The sequence below is a fragment of the Rhinolophus sinicus genome, linkage group LG09 (genome assembly GCF_036562045.2).
Source record: "Rhinolophus sinicus isolate RSC01 linkage group LG09, ASM3656204v1, whole genome shotgun sequence".
Classification (NCBI taxonomy): domain Eukaryota; kingdom Metazoa; phylum Chordata; class Mammalia; order Chiroptera; family Rhinolophidae; genus Rhinolophus; species Rhinolophus sinicus.
Window position 1 is genome coordinate 14,316,870 of NC_133758.1, and position 25,036 is coordinate 14,341,905.

The 25,036-nt window shown below is 35.7% G+C and overlaps 1 protein-coding gene across 4 annotated transcripts in view; it reads right to left on the bottom strand.

Annotated features, from left to right (window-relative positions):
• WDR7 (WD repeat domain 7) overlaps positions 1–25,036 on the bottom strand; it is a 301,747-nt gene that overhangs the window by 204,142 nt on the left and 72,569 nt on the right. For 3 of the 4 annotated variants that reach the window (XM_019722246.2, XM_074339915.1, XM_074339914.1), the window contains exons 15-19: positions 14,997–15,766; positions 13,579–13,667; positions 8,968–9,066; positions 6,377–6,495; positions 4,271–4,394 (exon numbers count right to left, since the gene is read on the bottom strand). In XM_019722246.2, coding sequence (XP_019577805.2) covers positions 4,271–4,394; positions 6,377–6,495; positions 8,968–9,066; positions 13,579–13,667; positions 14,997–15,766 — 1,201 coding nt within the window. The remainder of the gene's footprint in view (positions 1–4,270; positions 4,395–6,376; positions 6,496–8,967; positions 9,067–13,578; positions 13,668–14,996; positions 15,767–25,036) is intronic. The other variant, XM_019722262.2, reaches the window with a different exon arrangement.

Consider the following 25,036-nt stretch of genomic DNA (forward strand, 5'->3'; position numbering starts at 1 on the left):
TAAGAAATACATAAAATTGGGTTCTGCAAGATATCTTCCCTTCACAATAAATCTGAGACAACTTCTAACATTTTATCTTCATCACATTGTAATACAACAGCACAAAATAATATTAATCCTTCCTAATTCAGAATAATCAACAGAATTTTTACAGTGTTTTATAAAAAGTGTTTACAAATATATGCTAAGGAGTGATAATTCAGAAAATATTTACTTTTACATCAAATTGCTATACTAGAATGTAGGCAGTATTTATAATTCCAGTCCTATTATCGTTCAAGTAAAAATCAGAATGCACTTACCCTCAAATTTTCTATTAGAAATTAGGCATTAAAAGTTTACATACTGACTGTATTTATAAGGGATAAAAGGTTTTCTAACAGATTCAAGGACAGAGCTCCATCGCCTGAAACAAAATTCTCATATCACTCAATTAAGACTTAAGGTTTTATGAAAATTTGTAAACCAACTTTTCAGTTAAGGCAAACTACTGCTCCTTTTCCGACCCAGCGATTTCCGCTCCACTGCCAGAACTCTAGGGCAATATAAACTTAAGTGGATTCTGAGGTGGTGACGATAAAGAGAACAGAACTAGAATCCAGCACAGGAAGGGAAACGGGACAGCAGCCAACACTCACGACCCTGTGCTGGGTCTGTACAAAGCTTCTGCTCTAATGTTCTCAACAGCTCCAAGTAGCTGGCTCTGGCCCACTGTTTTCCTTACGTTCTCAGACAAACCTACGTACAAAAGCCTTTTACTGCATAATATACCTAAATAAAATTCCAGAAGACCCCAGTCAGTATGACCATCTGATTGTCAACTTAGTCGCAGTTCAATCACTTACTGATTGTGAAGTCAGAGAAAGTTACTGCCCACTTTAAACTTCAGACTCCAGGTCTCTAAGACAAAGGGCTATCACAGTCCATCAGCCCATATGACACCCCGCTCTTCAGGTGAAAGTATTTTCTGATTTTCAGACCAATATCTAACAAAGGGACTCTTACAGCAAGCCCAGTCATAAGTTAGGAGCTGCCAATATTGCTTAGGTAATTACTGTGTATTTTTAAATGCTCGGGATAATTAAATTATATGATGAACGGTGTATTTACCAGATATATTGCTTATTTTACCTACTTTACCTACTTTAGTGATGAAGAAGATTCTTATGCTAGAATAGGTTTTAAGTTTCTAAAAGAATGTTTTAGGCTGTGAATTGCTACAATCATCATCTCCTCAAACATTAATGACAACGGTAGACGCGATTTCACTACAAGCACGTTGATGGCAGGTGTGGGCTGTCCACCAGCTGGCTCCATAACCTTTTGATCCCTTCGGACAGCAAATCTGTTCAACAGCCCTCTGCGGCCATTCCTCACTGGCTGTGTGCTTTCTTCTCCTTTCATACATTCAGAATCCCTACTCCTTTAGCTAGACATCCTCTTATTAAAATAGAAAGCTCCCAGTAAAGCAAACTAAAACTAATTTTACACTCAGTCAATATAAAGTTCCAGAATAGATTAATATATTATAGCAAGAGCTGTTGGTGTGTGATGTTTTATTTACATGTAGAATACATGTGTTTATTCTTTTGCTAAACATAAATACAATTACAGTAAATGATAAGACTAAAATTTTAAGTCAGCCAGCATTCAGTTAATTTATAAAATACTCCAGGATATTATAACTAAATACCAAGGACTTTAATTTACATTAATGGAAAGGTTTAAAGAACAACCTAGTTTAAGCTTATTTAAACATGATGAGAACCATTATGAATAATTTTCTTAGTTTTTTTTTGCTCTATTTTGTTGTTAAATTTAATACGGCTGAAAATGACACTGTCTGAAAGCAGGATTAGTTAACCCAAATATCTCCTCATTCCTCCACTGCCAACCCCATTTAAGATGTAAGAAGATGGAGGAAGCAAGACAGAATAAATAGTGGTTAAGAGAGTGAGTTCTGTAGTCTGACAATCACTTAGTAACTGAAGGACCTTCAGAAATTTCTTTTTTGGGGGTAAAAGTAGGGGTGCTAATGACAATAGTGCCTACTTTACAGGGTTATTGTAATTGTTTCATGAAACAACACAGACCAGGCATGTAGCAAAAGCCTAAGAGAAAAGTGTTCAGTGAATGGGGGGTATTGTCATTATTTTACTTGCACTGTATCCTCTCTACCCACTAACAGACATCTCTCCTGGCAACATACACATACTTATCATTGCTTCAGAGAGTAATCTGTGCACTAACTAATTTTCTTCTTCCATAAAATGGCATCCACCACCAATACTAATGGTACCTCTCTTTCCAAACTGTCAAGAATACAAAACTGTCCCAATCTTTGTTTTTCTTAGACCTTTATATTCAATCTGTCATCAAGGCTTATTAGAATCATCTCCTATTCTACCCTCTCTACATTTAGGTCGGGGTCCCCTATTCCTTTCTGTAACAGCCTCCCAGATACTTGTTCTACTTTAAGCCATTTTCCCACTCTATACAACTCCATCCTAAATAAACATGTGTTGAAAATGGTACTCATAGTAGTGTATTTCCATAGTAGTGTTCTCCTTTTAAAAGAAATCTCTGGTGATTTGCCATTTAGTTTCACTTTCAATCTACTCGACAGTACTCTCCTCATAGTTTGTCCTTAAATAGGGGGACCTTTTATTTAATAGGGTTTATGATGAGCTGATGAGCTAATTCTATTTTCTGGAAGATGATGAAGTTAATACCTACAAGTTACTAAACAAAGAGCAGTGTTCCAGACTATTCAAATATTCAAAAGCAGACCTTTTTTCATTCCAATCTTATTTTTTAAAACTTTTTTTATATTCCAGAAAAATTTTAAACCTATACACATTTATTTATATACAAACATTAAGCTTAATACCTTAGAGTCCGTGTCTGAAACCCTTGGTTTTTTTTAAAACTTAATTTCCTTTTATTAAAATAGAAAAAAAATCCCAGTAGGCAAATGAAAAACAATATTCTCTCAGTAAATAGTCTTGCCTAAATAGAAAGAATTTTAACTGGAGTTGTTCATTTGTGATGCTCTGGCTATATGTGAAATAAATATTTGCATTTTTATAGATTATGAATGTATTTAACAAATATACAGTGTGTACCATGGCCTATGCACGGTTCCATGTGCTTAATAAAGATTAACTCAAGTCATCCTCAAAATAACCCTACAGTTTCACTATCTTCATTCTATCTGTGACAAAACTGAGGCTGAGAAAGGTTAAGTGCCCAAGGTCACATACCTAATTAAACAACCACTATAGTCACCACTGGCAAACATCTGGTAGAGTTACACCAGATATAACAATTATAATCCTGTTTGAATCTTGTTTTCATTTCCTTCTTATACAATTATGTATTGTCTGTCTTGACATGTATAATGAGTATCTCATTAACAAGAATAACTGGTACTGGCAAAGGTCATTTAAAATGAATCCACCTAAAACCCACACCAAATTTTCACAGCAAAAAGATTTTTTTAAGTTTCATTGAGACTATCTTTAAAAAATGTAAAAATGATTTATTTTATCTTATATTCATAACAGATTAAAATTTTAATTCTGAAATTTTCTTTACAAGAAGAATAAAGAATGAATCAAATGCTGAACTGAGATTGATGAAGCACACTTTTTCTAAAAATAAAAAAATTATGAGAGCACAAATACAACTTCTTCAATGCATACTTGATCTAGCAGCATGATTAAAAAGGTTTCATTTTGCAAAAACAATTCAAAAATTTCAACAATTTTTTCCCAAGGCCCTTCACAATCCATTTAGTTTATACTCATTTGAAAGATCCATTAGTCAAATCCTTGCTAATTTTCTCTTTTTCAATAGCACTCTGCTCTAACTCTACCAGATTTTTATATCTTAAAATTCATAATTCCAACTTCGGCTTGGAAAGGATCTGTGTTGTATTTGCACTTAAATATCATCAGATCAATATCTAACATTGGCACCCATACGCATAATAACGCAATGGGCAGAGACAGATGCTAGTGTTAAACAGAGTAGTAGAATTTTTGTTTGGGGATTAGTTTTATAAGGGATCAGTCCATTAGTGAATAGCAAACCAAACTCCAAACCATAGGGATTTCAGAAAATGAACGAGCAGAATTTGACGATCCTTGTTTTCACTTTAAGGTAAACGATTCTCTTTTGTGGATAGGTAGTAGCAAGCATATTTGTGAGTTTTGACACTTTTCTCATGAGCATGAAAAGCTTCGTAGAAGAGCATGAGAACTCTTACGTGATATGACGTGGTCCATGTACTGAGGTAAATAAGGGGCCCAGGCATCGATGGCTTCCTTCCGTCCCGCCTGCTCAATTCTTCTCAGTTCTGCCAGAAGGAGGGCCTGCGCAGCTTCTCTGACCTGAAACCACAGATCAAATGGATCACAAAAAGCAGACCAGTTGATGAGGTGTTTAAAACCTGGGAAGTTCATAGTGAAGTAAAGCTAGAAAATACATAAACCATATTCATTTACATGAAAAAAACTACTAACCAAATAATGATTAAGTACTTAAGCTGGAATAAACTGTATGGCAGCAAATCATCAAAGACATTTTAATTAACGACCTCACTGAAAAATATTTTAACACTAATAGACTGAATTATGTTTGAACATTTAATCAGCTTTGGGTTTAAAACTTCATTTTCCAAAGTTTTCAAAATATTCTTGCACTTGCATTTTAATTTAGCATTTTCAATTTTAAAATTTCTATAAAGATTACTGTTAAGTCACCCTAGAACTATTAAATTTGTTTTCTCTTTTAACCTGTAGAAACTTAACCTTATCTAGTGAATTTCTTTACTATATATATATATATTTTACTATATATATATATATATATATATATATATATACACTTTATTATATATATACCTATTCACACACACTGAATAGGTATTGTTCACACAAACAATACATATATAAATCTACACATTCATGTATACCTAAGACATGCTGAAACAATTCGTTTTCAACAAATAAGCAAATGTATACCTGTATAACAACATTAGTTCTATAGAAGGATACTATTTTTCAAAATTATATGATAAGAATTTTTATTTTCTTTGATAACAACTTTTATTTTGCAGTTTTAGTTTAGCTCTGTTTTATTTTGGCAAAAGTGCCATAAGCATGGGTTAAAGAAACTAGTCAATTGTCAAGTGCTGTGCCAATCAACTGATTGACTATAATTGAAAAGATGAGGGGGGCGGGGGGTGGTAGATGAGGGTAAAAGAGATCAAATATACTGTGATGGGAGGAAAACTGACTCTGGGTGGTGAAGACAATGTGAGATATAGATGATGTATTACAGAATTGTACACCTCAAATTTATGTAACTTTACTAACAATTGTAACCCCAATCAACTTTTATACATATATATGATTAAAAAAAAAAGATTACGCAGCAGCATCTGATAAGAGCTAGAATAGTTTTTTATGATAAGTGACTTTTGAAGTGAATTCAAATATTATTCAATGCAAAACCATGAAAATTTTACTATGCTACAATTCCACTAGTTGAGGGAAGGGAGACCAGGAAAAAAGCAAATATGTTAATTATGTTTGGTAAATTAAAAATCTTGAATGATACAAACTGATACAGCTATATAGGTCAAATGCCATAATAAGGAAAATCTCTGTAAAATGTTTCCAAGTTCCTGATATTATATTTCAAGCCTATCTAATACAGCCTAAGTCCATTAACACAGAATAATAGCTACCATTTATTGAGCTCCTACAATGTGTCAGACTCTGTACTTACTGCTTTACTTGCATTACCTTACTCGACCCTGACAACGATCCCATGAGGAATATATTATTATCCCCACTTTACAAATGAGCTTCAAATAGGTTAAGTAAATTGTCCAGGGTCACAAAGTTAATAATTGGCAGAACTGATATTTAAATCCAGGTCTCCTCTATTCCAAAGGCCTTCTCCTTTATATAACACAGTACCTTCCATTGGACTACGGCTATTCACTTAGAATTTGAGTGATGTGATTATACCCGAGCATGTGATTTGGGGGGAGGTGGATGTATGTATGTGTGCATGCATGCATGTGTACAATCTGTATAAAAATCCATACTTAAGAAACAGTTCCATAAAATAAATGAAACTTTTTATCAAATACTCACTGGTTAAAAAAAGTAAACAAATATGCAAGCAGAAACATTACTGGTTAGTACATAAACTTCAAAAAACCCACGAATCCGTATTTTCTATCACATAATAAACAGGTGATAAGAAACTAGATAAACATTAACCATTTTTGTTTCAAATGTACAGTAGTCTAGTGCCTTTTACATGTTTTTGTTTTCTAGCCATATCACCTTGATATTACCTCCAAGCATCGATCTTGCCATCTCCGAGCAAGCATCTCTAGAAGTGGAGGCCTAAATTTGTCCAATCCCAGCAGGTCTGGCAGCATAACACAATGCATAGCAGCCAACTGACTCCATCCTATTAAAATGTAATATATTAAAAATACTTAAAACATTTCGGCATTCCCTAGTTCAAAGACTTTTTCTTTATGTAAGTATACTGGAAACAAACATAAAAAGGCAGACCTGCTAAATTATGTTCCAAATGATTTCAATTTATTACTAGGTATTTTGTACAATGAGTTATATCAAATGTATTTCATCTCTGAAAGATGTAAGTGGTACTTATAAGAACTCTCAAAGTCTTAAATAAAAATAAATTTCCTTATGAAGTATATGTGAATTCTACCTAGAAAACACATTTCTAAACAGTCCTTCTAAAATAAAACATATATTCAGGAGTGGGAAAGCATAGAAATAAACAGGTCGTAGGGCCATAGATTTGAAACTACTTTTAGTTAAAATGGCATTCGCACAGATATTCACAGACAGGTTCATAGCCATCCTAAGTCCTGGCCATCTGTGTATTACCATCATGTCCGTCAACAGCGATGTCTTCCCTTCTCTGTCAGAGGGCCTTTAATTATGGTACTTATTGATCTTAGAAAGTGAATCAGATATTTAATCACAATCATAGATTAAATAAGTAACACACCACAAAATTTTGAGAGGAAAAATGAATTCAGACATTCCACAAAATAAAAACCTGACCATCTAAAATTTATAAAATCTTAAGCATCATTAACTCTCATTTATAGGAATAACAATTATTTTTTCCAAAATTCTAATCCAAAACATGGAACCTGATTATATGAAGAAGACAAAACTGTAAGTCACCACAATATTTAAAAGTACTAGTATCCAGACATTATCAAATAATCATTTCAACCCTATTTTAAAGATATTTAAAATATATATACGTACACACACACACACACACACACACACACTAAATGCCTCATTCTTCCCAAAATATGTATAAAGCCACTAACAATCCATAATAATTACCATCACATCCTGTGGATAACATTTAAAGACAATCAAGAATAAGTGCAAAAAAATTGTCTACTACCATATTATAAGGTGAGTTATCTGTGATTGTTGAACTTCAGCAAATCAATTGTTTTGAAATAATCTAAACCGTAATCTTCTAAAACAACAACAAAAATTCTACCTCAAAAGGATTATTGGGATTGTTAAAAAGAGCCAGTGAGTGAGTGAGAGACAAAGTCACCTCGCTAAAGATTCATACTTCCAGCAAGGAAATTCTTATTAACTGCAAATAATATATAATTACATAATTAAGGTGATGAGTACACACATTTTAGATTATAATTTATTTTCAACAGGGGGATGTATTGAAATACAGATATATACTTAAACATATATAAACATAAATTACTACCTAGTAATTTCTTAAAGTGTTTTAATGTCTCATAAAATTGTGAAGTGTATTTATGAGCTAAATTTTAGTACAATCATTCTCACCATGCTCCAAAGTGAATAGCTTATTTTTGAGTTAACAAATCTTTCACAATAGCCTAACAAATATGAACCTCATTATTTTTGCTAAAATCCAGTCTTAACAAAAAATGAGTTATACTTTTAAGTTCCTATGTTTTCTTTTCAAAGCAGTGGTACTTAGAACATGGGCTCTGTACTTTACAGATACAGCACCATTCTTTCCATTTGAATGGGCTGGTAATAGTGTGTTTTAGCGCAGGGTCAGAATCATTCTGAGTTGCATTTGAAATTTTATAAGTTTTCTCCTTTTTATATTATAAAAACTGGTGAAGACTGAGCCCACAATGAAGAGAGTGGATATAACTCAGAGCTCACAGGTTCCGTTAAGCTTCCAGGCAGTATAAATAATCCTAGATGGCTCTTAGGGTATAAAGGTTTGTGGATTCCATTCACATTTTCAGAGCTCCAAAGACACTTTCCACTAGTGTAACTCCACAGGGATAACATGATAGCCTAACTACATCTTAAAAATTGAAATAACCCATTTTGCCTCATCCAGCAAGGGAAATAGTAAGGAGGATAAAATAGGTCAGTTCCTATCAGTCTACAATCACTGGTGCTAATCATTCTGAAGATTTTTCAAATGAGAACCTAAATTAGGAGACCCGTCATATCCCCCTTGAACCAGGGCACATGGTGCATAGAGAGAACAAAGTGTGTCTCTCAGAGTAATGATACACATAAAATAAACTGGTAGTTCTAACACCAGAGATCACATGGCAAACATCATTATGAAAACCAATCCCCCTTGTAACGGCTGCTTCACATCAAACATTAGCATCTTTGCACTTCTTTTAACAGCATCCTAGATTACAGGAGAAACACTGTTTGTTCCAACCAGGAGTTAACATTACATTGTTAGAACTGGCCCTTAGCATTGGCATTAGCAAATAAAGTTAGAAAACGCAAACTTTATGATCTCATACATAACAAAGCAGACAAATGTGTAACTTAGATAAAAAGAACATGTCATATTAGAATAAAGCATAGACTGGAAGAAAGTCGTTAGGAAGTTGAGAGAGAATACCTTCATTTACTAAGAAACAGGTATGTAAAGCAGGAGTAGGAGCAGGGTCCGAGCCAGAGTGATCAGCATCAGACCGAGCGGAAATGACAGGTGCAGGAACTTGCAGAGGAAAAGAGAAGAAATAAAAGAGAGAGAATTGAGGTACAGCAGTTTCTGAAAAAAAGCTCAGTATTAGTGAAGAATGAAAAACAAAGTTGGCAAAATATAGTAAATGTAGAACTGAAAAATGATGTTTCATCAAAAAGATGTGATCGTTAAGGGTTACAGCACAGAAATGATGGATTTTATTCAATAGCAATCAGTATAGTTGAAACTCCTCTTAAACCCCAAATCTACTTAATATTAGAGTTGAATGAGGTATCAGCTAATACAAGAAACAGTTCTAAAACAACTATGGCTATAATTTAAAAAATGCCAACATATTAAAAATTAGCAAAAATGTAACTCAGGTTTTTAAATGTATCACATAATAGAAAAGTTTGTTGATCTTCATACTGTCAATTACATTTTTTCAAACAATTTATTTTCTAACGTTATATATAAATTATTTGTTAATATCGCAAACTAATATCCACTGAGATCATTTCAATTTCCCACATTCATTTTATAAAAACTCAATTTAAAATATACCAACTTATGAAGAATATATATATATATATATATATGCTACACTTCTGTTAGAAGAATCCTAAAATAGCTTCATTCTTTGGAGTTCAAAAAATATTTTGATGATACAAATGCTTCATATTCTAAAAGTTCGCTGTGAATGTTATAATCCATATAGAATAGATGCACCACCACCACCACCACCCACCCCCCCACCCCAAAGTTATGTTACCAGGAAAATGTTTCAGCTTAAATTATCATATGAAAAGGCAAAAGGACCGTATGGCACACACATTCTACAACTGGAGGTCAATGTTAAGATTTAGAGGTCACCATTTGACACTTCCTTCCTATGGAGAAATTACCATATGTCATGCACAAGCATCTTCAAATTAATCCCTCTCCTTTCTTCTGTCATTGAACAGCAATAGGTTTGGGATCCCGAACAGATTACGCATTGTCTGCTGAATGATCTGTTTGCTTTTCATGCAGTGAAGTTCTTTTGTAACTATAGGACAGCTGCATGAAAACAACTTTTCATAATTTCCACACGAATGCATCATAATGTCAATTGGGCACGTGTAAGGTAAACAGTAGAACTAAAAGTAGTACATGAACAGTAATAAAAACTAAATCCAACTCCTAAACCCTAAGAAGCATATCTTGCATACATCTAAGTTTTATCTGGGAAATTATTTTCTATAACAGACCTGTTTCTTGGTCTTTATGAAATTATAATTATTTTATAATGTTATGCTTATGCTCTTAATTGTATATTTCATAAGATCTAATAGTTCCATTGTAATCATGCAAAGAAATCCCAAATATTTCTATATTCCATTGAATAATTTTTTCACCTAGAAGTCAAGGAATCAGATTTACTATGCTTTAAAAATATCACCACCAAAAAATATTTTATTCAGACTATGTCATAACTGAACTGCAGAATCTACAACTACGTTCATAATAATTGAGAATTTTGAAATTAAACACTGTTAAAGCTTTTAAAACTGTCCACATACTGAAAAATTAGCAGCAGTAATAAGAAAAAAGTAAAAGCTCAAGATTTCATGACAAGCGATACAGCTGAAGAAGTTATGGGTAGCATTGAACACCAAAGATTTACACCATAAAACATAAGCATTTGATTTCCTAAAACAGAAAAGCTGTCATGTCAACTATCAATTTGCTTCTCTTATTAAGGATTAGTAAAACACAAGGGAAAACAGTTTCAGCACACCTCTAAATGGTGACAGAATTGACACAAGTTATTATTCGGGGAAAGTTCTTTAAGTAATTTTGCAGCTAAGAGCCTCTTTTGTAACTGCTTACTCTTACATGAAAAGAAAATTGAAGATAAACTTGTGTGACCGCATGCACCCATATATATGCTCTAGCTTCCTTTTAAATGGCATATCCATAAGTACTCAATATTACAATACTGAGTTCTGTTTTTGAACAGGTCTATTTTAGTCTTCATTTGAAATCTGATTCTAAACTCCATTTTTCCCTACTGCCATTGATATATTGAATATATACTGGGGGTGCCAAAAAAAAAAAAAAGGTATACACATTTTAAGATAACATCAGTATACACGACAGAAACTTAACACACTTTAGGTAGCAAGTGCTCTCTACATATTGGTCTAAACATCATTAGTTTCCTGGTACTGAACACAAATAGTCCTTTCAATACATTTTTCATAAGAAGAAAATCAAGACAGGACAGGAAACCAAATGTGATCCTTGAAGTAAGTTTTTTTTTTGAAGCACAACACTAAAAAAAAAAAGAAATTCCTTAATGGTGAATCACAATCTAAAGTGCTACATGGTCATCATGAAGCTTCCAGAGGGGAGGAGAGAGGGGCAGGAGAAGGCATGCCACACCAGGTCCGCCATCTAATATAGAGATCTTAGAACAACATTTGGTTTTTTTTATCAACTTCCTTTATGCTACACTTTTATGTATCTGTTACTACTTCTTACACTAAATTGGTTATGCTCATGTGTCACCTACAAGATGTATAAAAACTACTCAAGAGACTATACATCTGACTAATGTCTCTAACATCTCAAATAAGAGTTTGGAGAAGAAAAAAAAAGTGCTTCACGAATATTTGTTAAAGAGAAAAGTATGACATATTTTCATTTCAATGTTCAAAGTGGGTTTCATACCATCCTTAAGTATTTTACTAGGGTAACTCTCAGTGCAGATTACTGACCTTCATTTACTTTAAAAGACAAGCATCTGTGCTGTTCCAAATGGAAATGCCTACATCTATCGCTTTCAGTAAATGCTTTAGAAAAAGACTCAATTCTGAGTGCCTTCCTCATTGCCCTCAAAACTTAATGCTTTCTGAGTAGCAGCAGTGAAGCATTCCAACTTTAAAATTCTCTGATCAGACCAGGTGAGCAGACTCAGCACCGTAATGGAAGTCAAGAGTATCATGACAATGTCACGAATTATACTAGATTGCTTGTGTCTGCTATGATTACAGAGGGAGGAAAATGTAATCCAAGAAGAAACATCAACTGTAAAGAATGATAATGAAGATGACGATGATGACAAATAAAATCTCTAACAGGACTCAATCTTTTTTAAGTCCTTCTGGCCAAGATGGAGTAACGTGAAGTAGATTTACAATCCCATCTAAAACAATGCCCCCAAGAAAGAGAGAGAGAAAAATGAAAAACTACGTAAAACAATTGTTCCAAGCCACAGAACATCAAGCAATGATGGACTGAGAATCAGGAGCCCAAAGAAAAAGTGAGCCCTGCGATTGCCCCAACTTATTGCCTGGAGGGATTTTCTAGGACAAGATACAGGAAGGGGAAATTGAGTACGAGCCCAGCAGTTTCCCCGAGTTGAAGAGAAAGAGCTGAGAGTCTCAGGAAACTAGGGTGGCTAGAATTCATAGGACAGAGAGAAGAGAGCTGCAAAGATCAAAGTTCTTCCGAGATCCCCCTAAAATATGCAGCTGAGTACTGGTCAGTAGCACATGTGCGTCAGGAAACTACTAGAGGCTGGGTGGGGAAAGAACCTACGAAAAGCCTAGAAACCGTACCTGCTCCCACCAGCCTGACGGAACAATCCATTGATTCATGAGGTATCGGACTGAGTACTCAGGAAGGTCTTGCCTTAGTACTGAGAACTAATTAGCCTTCAACAGAGAGCACCACTCCAAACCCACCTAACATACAAGTGAGACCAAAAAAAGATCAAACTGTTTCCAAGTAACTTAACAACATTCCAGAATAGTATAGCTTGAGAAGATTTATAAGAATGCAAAAATATTCAGTACCCAACCAGGTAAAATTCAACTATCTCCCATCTCATCAAAGACTATCAGCATGTGAAGAAGCAGGAAAGCACAGTCCATAATGAGGAAAACAAAATCAATTAAAATCATGCTAGAGGTTTCCGGTCAAGATGGACGATCAGGTAAAAGCTGTGCTTGCCTCCTCTCACGACCACAACAAAATTATACCCAGATATGCAAAAAACTTAAGGATGATATAAAAAAGACCCTAATGAAAAACAAAGCTGTAGACAAAAGTTAAGATGTATAATGATTTAAATAAAAAGAAAAGATTTCCACTTTGGATTACAATGCATGAACTACTGGTAAATGGCAGAATAGCCAGAGTATGGAAGAATTTAAACATTTCTAAACGTAGGTAAACAGTAAGTATAACTTTTAAACTCAAGATACACACAATTAAGGCACTAGAGTTGTCAAGTTAAGGTGCCTTTAATGCATAAAAATTAGGCCAAAGACAGTACAATAAAATTATGGGAAATATGCTCATTTATCAATTTCTAAATAAATCTGATTTATTTTTAACTGACATCTTAATTATCTATATTTACATCTGGAATATAACAACTTTTCTGTCTTTTAACAATCTGAGACAAACAAAATGTTATGATTATACATTAGCTGTGCCTCCTCAGTTTCTAGAGCTGAAATGTCATGTCAATTACTTAATAAAATTTAATCTTACCTTGTTTAATCTGTCCTGGCATGATATTTCTGGAAGATGGAGGGGAACCCCGTGCCTTAGAAAGGTCTGGGGTGGTTGGTCTGGGTGGCCTTTAAAAAGAAGAAGAAAATACGTGTATCTATATATTCATATTTTCCTATTTCCAGAACCACTGAAAACATTAAACTGTCTAGTTCCAAATGAACTGCAAAAGAAACATATACAGAACACTTTCAATTTACTGTTCCGTATAGTAATATCAAGAATAAAAATAGGAACATTTTGTTTTGTACCTATTCACATTTTCCATTTCAAATTTTAATATAGTAAATTAAAGGATTAGCAAATAGCAAGGAAAAATTTCACAGCTACAGTTTATGCTTTATACTAGGTTAAGAAATATTTATGAACACTTTAATGTGTTACTATTGACAGACAAATACCATAATTAGTCCTTCAGGGTTTAATTATTAGCATGCTGAGATTTCAACCCATCCCATTTCATTAGTCCCAAGAAATCATGGACCCATACATTTGGTTTAAAAGAATTCAGCCTTAAAATCTGAAAAAAAAAAAAAATAAATAAAAAAGGTAATAAGGCATTAAGAAATCTTGGACAGGAGAGGCAGGCTGCCTCATTTTGAATTCTGGCTCTACCACTTACTATCTGTGTGACCTTGGACAAGTTACTTAACCTCTCTGTGTCTCAGTTTTCTCATCTGTAATAAAATATAATAAAAGTACCTACCTTACAGAGTTAAGAGCCTTATTGAGATAGTATCTGTAAAGTGCTTACAAGAGAGCCAGACACAAGATAAATGCTACTTAAGTATCTGTTACATTAAAAAAAAAAAAATTCTTAATATGGTCAACTCTCACTAACATAATAAAACTGTAGTTTAAAAAATAGTCTTCATGATTTCTGGAAAATAGGAAATAGCTATTCAGCTTAAGCCTAGAAATATTAAAACAGTACTCTCCTGCACTTAAAAAAGTTTTCTTTTCCCATTGAAAAATTCCAACTATACTTCTCACCAAATTCTGAAACCAATCACTCAACATATATTATTCATTACATATGGGTCAAAATGAAGAGAAGCATTTTAACCAAATACACATTTTGAATGAAACGTTGTTGCAAACGCTAAGTAGATGCAATTCAAAGATCACATTTACTCAAGTGCTAGCCTATAACTCATTTATTAAAACCGAACTGTAACCTACTCCCTCATTCCAAATTCTTTTTTTAAAATAGCTAGTCATTATATCTGAATGTTGACAAAACTATATAATTTTATGTTTTAAATCATGCATGTTGTGTTTTAAAATGTAAAGGGGAAACACTGAAATGACACTAAAATGCTAACGTGGGTGGAGCCAAAAAGAAAAAAAAAAAAGGAATAAACAGTGACGAAAATAAAACAGGTCTGGGGTCACACCTGGTCGGGCCCTTCTTCATATGATCACCAATAAAAGTGGCATTGGTCATACTCATTAAGGTATTTGCCAAAGAGATGACAGACAGGAGATGCTGTGTGGTGACGGCTCGGGACACTCCATAAGTGCCCTTTCCAACTCCCTCGGTGGCTGGCAGCTTCCTTCCTACTTCTGCTTTCCCCTGTGAGAGTTTGGAAGCCGCCCGATTATAACCAGGAAGCATCAGTGACATGTGACCGCCTCTCGATAAGAGACCAAACGAGACTGGGCAGTGGGGTTTCAGCATTCCCAGGCGATCGAGACACACTTCATCCAGAACTTCATTCAAACCCCAGGCGTGAAGGCAGGACATGAACAATTTTGCAGTGTCCATAGTTAAATTATATTCTAAGAGGGTCAAGGGCTTCGATTTGCTGGCCCGATACTCGGGATCACTGTCCTCCCGTCTCTGCCTCATCGTCTCCTCATCCTCTTCGTCGTCGTCCAGGAGGTGTTCCTTTATGTTCTCTTTGATGGTTTCCTTCACTTGTTGGAAAAGAACTGCCGCTCGCTTTCCAGTCAGAAAAGAGCCCCCTTTGTCTGACCTGCCAGATGCTTTTTGCAAATTCTCTGGGGAAATAAGCGCAGTATTCGGCCTAGAGGCTTCTTCAGTCAGGAGTTGAATAATCAACGCTTCCACATCAAAGAAGAGCACGTGTATGTCCGGGTCTGTCAGGTTTGTCTTTATTGCTTGAACCATCAGGGAGTTATGAGAATACTTAGGTAAATTTCCCTGCAACAAATATTTACGAAAGATGGTTATAGTTAAAAGCGTCTAATTACATTGATTCATTGATGAACAATAAATAGTCGAAGGAATTTAAACACTTAGAAAGCTGTCTCTTTAAGTACCTACCGCATGAAAGTAACTCACTAACTTTGCTCATCAGCAGTATGCAAACGACACGGACTTACACAATCCAAAGAACCTTATGCTGAAACAATTGTAAAATCATTGATTTATTTGTAAGAAACAAAACAATAAAAGTTTATTAGTGAAGCTGGGAGTCTTCTTACTCATAGAGTGGATTAAAATTGGTTTCAATAACTTATATGCAAATTCTCTCTCTGAGAATGAACTGCTGTTCCACCTGAAAGAAGACCGCATTTATCACCGCCTCGCATGATTTTAAGTGGCGGCACCATCAAATCCCTCCTTTTTTCTACTTTACCTCCCATCTCTCCCTGCTCACAGATTGCTTTCTCTCAACAAAGAACGTGTGCAAGTGTACTCAGATTCTACAAAAGTGTGATCCTTTGACCGTGCCCCGTCTTCTATATATTTCTCTCCCCCCTTTTGGCCAAATTTATAGCAAGTAGTAGACTAATCCACTGAAAACTTTTCAGTCCCTTTCCTCCTTAATCTCTTTGCAGTATCTGACATTGTTTTTACTGAGAGAAAGAGAGAAAAAGTATCAATAAAAAGAATAAAAAGCCACCTCTCTCAACTTCCCAGAGAACAACTTTCTGGTCAGCCTTCTAATTCTGACCACCCTTCTCAGTCACTCTGAAAACTCATTCTTCCTCCCAGAGTAGAATTATCACCGATATGTAGGTGGCTCCCTAATTTCCATCATCTGCGAGACCAGACTCCTGAAGGAGTTTCAATCCTATATTTCCCACTGCTTGTATGTGGATGTCCCACAGTACCTTGTATCTCATGCACTAATCTCCACCCTCCTACCAAACCTGCTGTACCTCCCGTGTCATCAGCTGAGAATCATTCCTCTTCCATTCTATCCCCACTGTCACTATCACCACATTCAGATCCTTATCTTTTCTCCTCTACACAGGTTTCACTGCCCCTCGTCTCTCCTTCCTCCAATCCAGCCGTCACAGAGCCACAGGACTTTTTTCTGACACTCTTCTGCCAAACGCTGCCATTATCGTGGGTTAAGAAAAAATAGAAAACACAAAATAATTAAAAACTAAATCAAAATATAGGTGAGTATATCTGACCTCAAGATGAGAACAGACTTTCTAAACAGACTTAAATATAAAAGTCGCTACTATAAAAATATTAAAAGGCAAGTAAAAAATAGGACTGATGAGTCATAGTCTACATAAGTATTTCTTAAAATCAATAAGAAAATACTAATGTCCAAATAAAAGGGGAAAATACCATAAAGGTCAAGGATAAGTCACAATAAAAGAAACGTAAATAGTCTATAAGGATAGGGAAAAACCTGCTCAAACTAGTTGTCAAGGGATAGCAGTTAAAAATAACCAGAGAGATACCATTTACAAAACTAGTACACAGTACACACTTAAAAACACTCAGCCAGGAGTGCAATGAAAGTCAAAGCCACACACTGCAGGCAGGAGTTTAAATAGCAGCCATTCAGCAGAGTAATTTGGTAAAACTGTATCACAAGCCCTAAGATGGTCTGATCCAGTACATTTATTTCTAGAACCCTATCCTAAAAAGTCAGAAATGCAGACAAGGATTTATGCCCAAAGATGTTCAGTGAAAGCATATCCATGATTTTAAATTGAAAACAACTTATATAATCTAACAATAAGGAAACAGGTAAATAATTTAAGCATAACCAGATAATAGAATAAATACTGCAATCACTACAAATCTTGCTTTCTGGGAACATTTAACCACATGGCTAAATGCCAATGTTCCAATTTTAAGTGAGATAAAATTACACACATGCGCGTATGCACACACAGTATGGTTCTGATTTCATTTATTTAATGCTTAAGTGTATAGGAGCATGGTAAGATACAATGGAAAGAAATCCACAACAATGTTAATATAAATTACATTTTGTGATGGAACTACAGAAGATTTTCATTTTCTTGTATTTCTATATATGTCTTAAATTATATATAACCGATATATAGTAATACATAGTGTTTTCATAGTTAGAAAGTAAAGCTCTAGGGTAAAATGCAAAATCCTGTAGCATAACATTCAAGGCTGATTACAGTTTGATACCAAATATTTTTCCAGCTTTAACAATCAGCCTCTAGCACCATAACCTGGGTCCCTCATACATTAACCTTTTTATATATTTATTCCTTTGCCTAAAATATTCTCCTTTGCTCTACTCCAGTCCCTTCTCTTCCATCAAGACCCTAATTCTCCCAAGGAATGTTAGTCAACAATGAATCCAGCTCACATAATATTTTATATCTACTATACCTCACAAATTTGTATGTCTTGGTTATATTTATATAATTGGCTAATTTCTGTATTTACATTTTCCTGTACTATATGGGTACCACTATGTCTTACTCATTTTGTGTAACCCTAAGCCTACCAGAGTAGTGGGCAGAATGAACAAAGAACATCATAAAAAAAAACTTTATAAAATTTTTTTAAATTGCTAATCAACTCTTCTATTATAAAATTACCAGAAAATAACTGGTTTCCTTTTTGTCTCAGTTCTTCTATCTATGTTTCTTTCTGGCTTAAGAGGCTTCAATTGCATTTTATAACCCACGGATAATATCTTTGCAAAGACTTCTTTGCAAAGCACAAAACACCCTCCCAAATATATCACTGCCTACTCCTCCAAATTCATGTCTAACCACAACCCCTAAATCTTCTACTGCAATCCAATTATACCACTTGTACTTCCCAGAAGCATGCAGTTCCAGGCATTTGTACCTTGCGTCGCTTATGGCAGGATAATGCTCCTTTCTCAATCTCCCTGCTGCCACTCAAGTCATACTTTTACCCGTCCTTCCTTCAAGAAGTATCTCAAGTGGCTGCTCTTCCAAAAATCCTTTCCAGAATTACCACTAATTCTGCCTCGTTTGTATAAATCTCTGGTCTGAATTAAATGATATTTAAAGGAAAGCAGAAAATAAATACTATTTCTATACTATAGCTAAAGAAACTAAGGTGCATTATAGACAAATTTATACTACATAACATATGAAGTAAAAAAAAAAAAAAGTCAAGATTTTCTGAATTCCATTCCTATATTTAATTCATTCATTCCACATTCACATATGTTTGTGCCAGACACTGGGGATACAAAAATAAATAAGGTGGTTTTTCTAGTCATGGAACTCTAACAGTAAATAGCGCATGTAAAGAAATTATTACAGTGTGGTATGAATGGTGCTATAAAAAGGGGGATTGCAGGTGAGATAAGGGACATGATGGAGAAAAGCACCAAGTCCACCATGGGTGACCAGGGAGATCCTCAGAGAAGGAGTAACTTGGCAGAAAGAGAACAGGATGTGAAAAAAGGACAAAGGCAGGAATCATCATAGGATGGATGCTGATGAAACCACAGCGGATCAAGATGTAGCCTGCAAGGGATGGCTCGTTGAAGGTCCACACCAAGGCTTCTGAACTATATTCTGCAGGCTCAGGAGCCCATAAGCAGCGCTTTTCTCAGCATCATCAGAGGTGCTTATTACAATACAGGGTCCTGGGCCTGACAGCAGCCCGGAATCAGTATCTGTGGGAATGGGCCAGCATCCGCATCATGATTACTCCAGGTGACTTTCAGCCGGAGAGTTTGAGGACTTCTGTCTGAAGACTTACACGACAGAGTAACATGATTAAACTTAATTTTATAAATTAAAATTATAAAATTTTACCCACCAGCAATGTTGGCCATGATTATGAATTGGAAGGAAACAGAAGCCATCCAGAGGAGGGGAGATACAAGTATGAAAACGCAGAAAATGGGAAGGCCTGAAGAATATGTACGTTACCCTTTTATTTCTCACAGCACTGTGCCTTATGGTAATAGTTGTTTTGTTAAACACTGAATGTGTAATGTCAGATCATATACTTAATGCTTTGTACCTACTGACACTAATTTGACTGAATGATACATAAAATTGTATATTTATAATAACTACATTATATCTAATATAACATTATTGATATGAAAATCATTAATAATGATAGCTACCACATATTAAGCTGTTGCTATGGCCCAGGCCTTATGCTAGGCATTAGGGTTGGTTATGCCACAGCAAGAGGTATAATATCATCTTATAGCAATATTAGGTACACAGACGTGACAATAGATATGAGGGAAGAGGTAATAACAATATTAGATTTAAATAAAAAAGAGCCCACCAGAGTACTTTAGTAGATATTGTCTTTCCAGTAAAGATCTACAAAGTTATTTTAGGAGAAAGACACACCATTTCTACCAAAGGATATAAAATCAAACATGTTTGGTAAAAAAATTATTGAAGCAGCAAGAGTGGCTTGGAGAAAAAAAGGAAGAGTGAAGATAAAGATCGACTTTTAAGCTCTCTCCTCTGATGTCAGCCACACATGTGCCCCTTTCAGGATGCTCAGATCTGCCCAGATTTCTGCCTCTGTCAGGAGACGTGCCAGCAGACAGCCTGTGTGCTTGGACAACCGAAAGGTTATCTAGTGTCTACCACCATGATTTCTGGATGTGATTGCGTGGGACTTCTCTTATCACAACCTCTCACAACCTGCTACTAATTGTGTCACTACAGCAAAAACTGTACCAATAGCAATCCACAGTCAGAAGAAGACAGGGTCAAAGAAAAGAGAAACAACACAACAATAAAAGCAGATTAGAAGAGAATAGAGACTGAAAGAAAGAAGGGACAGAAAATGATTCGTCCTCAGGCCTGTGGATGAACTAAAATTTCTGATATTGCCAAGTCTTGCATATGACTTGTAATGCCTGACAGTGGATTTTACTGCCTTAATTAAAGCCTTATTACCACAAAACATAGATATCCAGCAAAGCTGTGAGGGCAAGATTTTAGTTGAACGCTTGGAGATGGCAGAGTTGATCACCGACATGTTTGATATTCTAATATGTGACACTAAGATTAGCTAAAGGAAAACGAATAAAAATATCTATCAAACTCCAAAGGGCTCTTGGCTTAATCTAAAGATATACATGTCTCAAGCAAACTAACTCATTCAAATTCCCTTTATATTCTGAACAACTTCCCATCCAGGCTGTAATCCAGGCTACCTGATCCTGGAAATTCTCTAACAGGAATGTCAGCATGCTGGCTCTGCCACCTTTATTAAGAACATCTGAAATGTGTGCTCACAAACTCCATTTTACATTATCATGGAGGATGATTAAATTCAATTCAACAAATATTTGTGGAGTGCCTATTATGTGTAAGATGCTTGGGAGAACGTCAAGCCCCTGTACTTAAGGCAATAATTTAAAAACTTCCTGGAAAAAGGCCAACAAGGAAAGTTAAATCATAAGGTGCATATAAATGAAACGGTCTCAAATTTGCCACTGAAACTCAACGGTAATGCACAATACATACATATACACACACTTACTTAAAAAGCTAGTAAGACATGTATTTGACATTTTCGTTGTAAGTACTAAACCTATTATAACTTTGTTTTCTGCATAGGGGAAAATACAGGTTTAGCCATTTCAAACACTAAATCAGGAACTTAAAATGTTACAGAAATGCAGCAACAGGAAAATTATTGGATTGCTTGTTCATCACTGAACCTGAACCTGTGGTGATCACATGAAAAGTAGTGGTTAAAATTGTCTCAAGTGAAAACCCAAGGCAAATGACGGAATGACAATCACGAAATGATTCCTTATTCAAGCATGGGTAGTTTTTGGCACCTACACACACATACACAACACCAGCAGCAGCTCCCAGCAACAACAACAACAACAACAGCAGTCACAATCTGCAGAGGAGAAAATGTCAATACATTCTTGTTATACCACTTATTACATATTTGAATACATGCTAGGTTAAATCATGCCTGATAGAAACATCTGATAGCTCTGTCCCCTCAAACCGATGTTCTAGTGATAGGAGAAGTGTATTTCATTATACCCAGCGACTCACAGGAAATTAAGACATTGGCAATAATCTACTCTTGCACTATTCACATCAATGGTCCTAATTTAAAAGCTTATGCTTAATTCTGAATTGTTTTTTAACATCATAGTTTTTGAGACTATTTTTAAAGTTACCTGTCATAATAATTGATTATTTTTCCTAAAAGAGCACCAAGTCCGATCTATAACTATAATATCAAATGGTTCAAATTTCTACCTAAACATGGAGTTGATTCATGCCAGTGAGCATTAACCATCAGCTGATTTTAATGCTAAACTGTAAAGCAAGAGAGTGGATGATGTTTTTAAAAATCTGAATCCACTTTGAAACCGGAGATCAAGGATACTAAGAGTAGGTAGTCTTAGATATCTAACACACATACATACACACTTGTATAAATATCAACACTGAATCCTAAAATAGAATACAAGAAAAAAAATATAGAGATAGGATATTGTATTGAATAAAGATCTTTAAAAGAACTTCTGAAATTCTGATGTATAATGTTAAATGCAAAAGGTTCAACAAATAAAAGCACACTGATATCTTAATGTACTTTTAAATATTCTAAAATGAACTAAGGGAAAATCCCATCTACTATTAAAATATGGTTTTAATGTTAGTGATTTTAAGTAATAGGGAAAAGGAAGAAAAGGATGGAGGGAGGAAGAGAAAAAGAGGGGGGAGAAGATAAAGGGAACAAAAACAGTATTAAGAAAATGTATAAAACTGAAATGGATATTTGGTGCCCTCTGCTGTTGTACTGCTGTCACTTAATACCTACGGTTAGGATAACACAGTAAGATGAGTTCTTTCTCAGAGAATCCATTTAAGTTGGAATTTGACAATTTTCTTATCTTAAATATTTGAATTGGGCTAGGACAGGATTTTAGGTATGAATGACAACAGACTCATTAGAGTTGAGGTTTTTAATTCCTTTCATGTGTTTTCATTAACAACAAGCATAAAAAGAGACAGTTAACCTGAGGGATTTTAAGGTTTGATACTGTCTATAATTTATTTCACGACATAAAATATAAATTACTCAAAAGTAAATTTTAAGTATTAAACATAAACGCTTAGATCATGCCTTCTATACAGAAAATATCTTCTAAATATATTTCTACAGGCCATGTCTTACTTAATAATGTTTGAATAATAATATCCAAGTGATACTAATAGATTAAGAGATTAGAAGATTAATATATTAGGTTTCCACACAGTAGCACAAAAGAGATTGACTTGCAACTCTTCCCAAAGGGCCAAGTTACCAAAGTAACAAGACCAGCAGCCCTGGAGGCTAAAGGCATCCCCACTCCTCCATTAGACAGACCTTTACAGGAATCAGTTTAGTCCCTAGCATCAATTCTTCTCTCTTCCAAATAAATAAAGAAAAGACTACCTACTTCAAAGAGAGATTGTGAACAGCTAATAGATAACACAGGCAGTATTCCTTTCACTGGTAAAAGAGATAATAGAACCCACTCATTTTATCTCAAATGAATGTGTTAAAGACACCTATGAAAATAGTTTAAACCAACTGAAGGAATGAAATTGGAAAGAGAAATAAAAAAGGCGTCCTACTGTAACATGCCCTCCTGGTTATACCAAAATCCTAATACACTGTGAATGAATGGAAACGAGATGAGATTCTTGGAAGCCAACTTGGTAAGAAAAAGGGTAAGACTAACAATGACAAAATGAAAAGGAGAAAAGAAAACTGCTCTACTCTACCCCGGGTCACTGGGGCGAGCAATCTCTTCATTTCAGAAATATTTACACTCCAGTAGGTTCTAACCTGCTTTTCACCCTCTTCTCCCATCACTGCCGGCCTCGGCCCACTTCTCACTAGTCTCATGATGCCCACTCACCACCTCCCCCGCCACCTGCACATACTGTTACCTTTGATTGGGATAGTCTTCCCTACTTTTCTTCATGAACTTTTCTTTCTTCTATGCAAATGACTCTCAAAAGCCTTCCCCATAACTTTTCAGGCCCGTTCATCTCCTCCGCCCGGGCTCTCTCGCATTCAGTTCATACCTGAAGTTAAAGCCCACCACACTGAACTGCACCCGTGTCTCCCCCATCAGACCTGGGGCTCCTCAGCACTCGGCGTGCTGGGTGTGGGCGTGATTAACGCATTCCCTGACTGTGCCAGCTTGGGGCATAGAGTACTTCTCAACGCGTGCTGAATGAATGAATCAGTCAATCAAGAGTATTAAACTAATGTGTGTTAAATACCTGTGTGATAAATGTTTTCAAACATTTACTCATTTAACTTCATTACAACCTTATTACCCCCACTTTAGAGCTACAAAGTAACGGAAGCTAAGAGGTGAGTCAATCGGTCCCACGGGTCACGTAGGTTGGTCCCTGATTAGGACACGGGAGGAAGCCATGGTCCTACTGAATCTGCCTGACATTTAATTCTACACATCGAGAAGTTCTCAGCGTTAGTTCTGCAGAGATTCATGGAGATGGGCAGTGGGGAGGTGAGTGAGCCCTCAAAGACTGGGTCACTCAGTGACTCAATGAACACATGGTGCTGGGCACCGGAAACAACAAGGAGCCACACTGAATGGTCCTTTGAGGAGCCCTTAGTCTGACGGAACAGCGGTGCTAAGCCAGGGGTGATGGTTCCCCCAGCTCCAAGGGACATTTGGCAAAGTCTGGAGACCCCCTTGTTAGTCACAAGTGGGAGGAGGTGCTACTGGCGTCTAGTGGGTAGAGGCCAGGGACGCCGCTAAACACACTACAATGCACAGGATGCCCCTAGAACAAAGAATTATCCAGTAGTGCTGAAGTTAAGAAACCCTGATACAGAGAAATACACATGTAAACAAAGACATCTCCTCGCTTCCACACATTGGTACAAGAGAGTGAGCACTGGGACAGAAACATAAGCCAAGGACCATAGGATCAGAGAAGATGCAAGTGACTCTACTAGACTTGGCGGCACTACCCGGAAACCGGGGAGTCTTTGCAGAGACAGTGGTCATAGAACTGAGGCTCAGGAGATGAGCGGGAGTTAGGGTGACGTAGGGAAGAGAAGGGCGTTCCTGGCTCAGCTGGGGAACCAAGTTACATTTCACCTGCAGAACTAAAATCCTGATTTATGCTGATAAATCCCCTGCTTTTGTCTTTGCCTTTCTTTTTTCTACCGCTTCCTGTATATCCACCCACTCCCCGGAGAAAA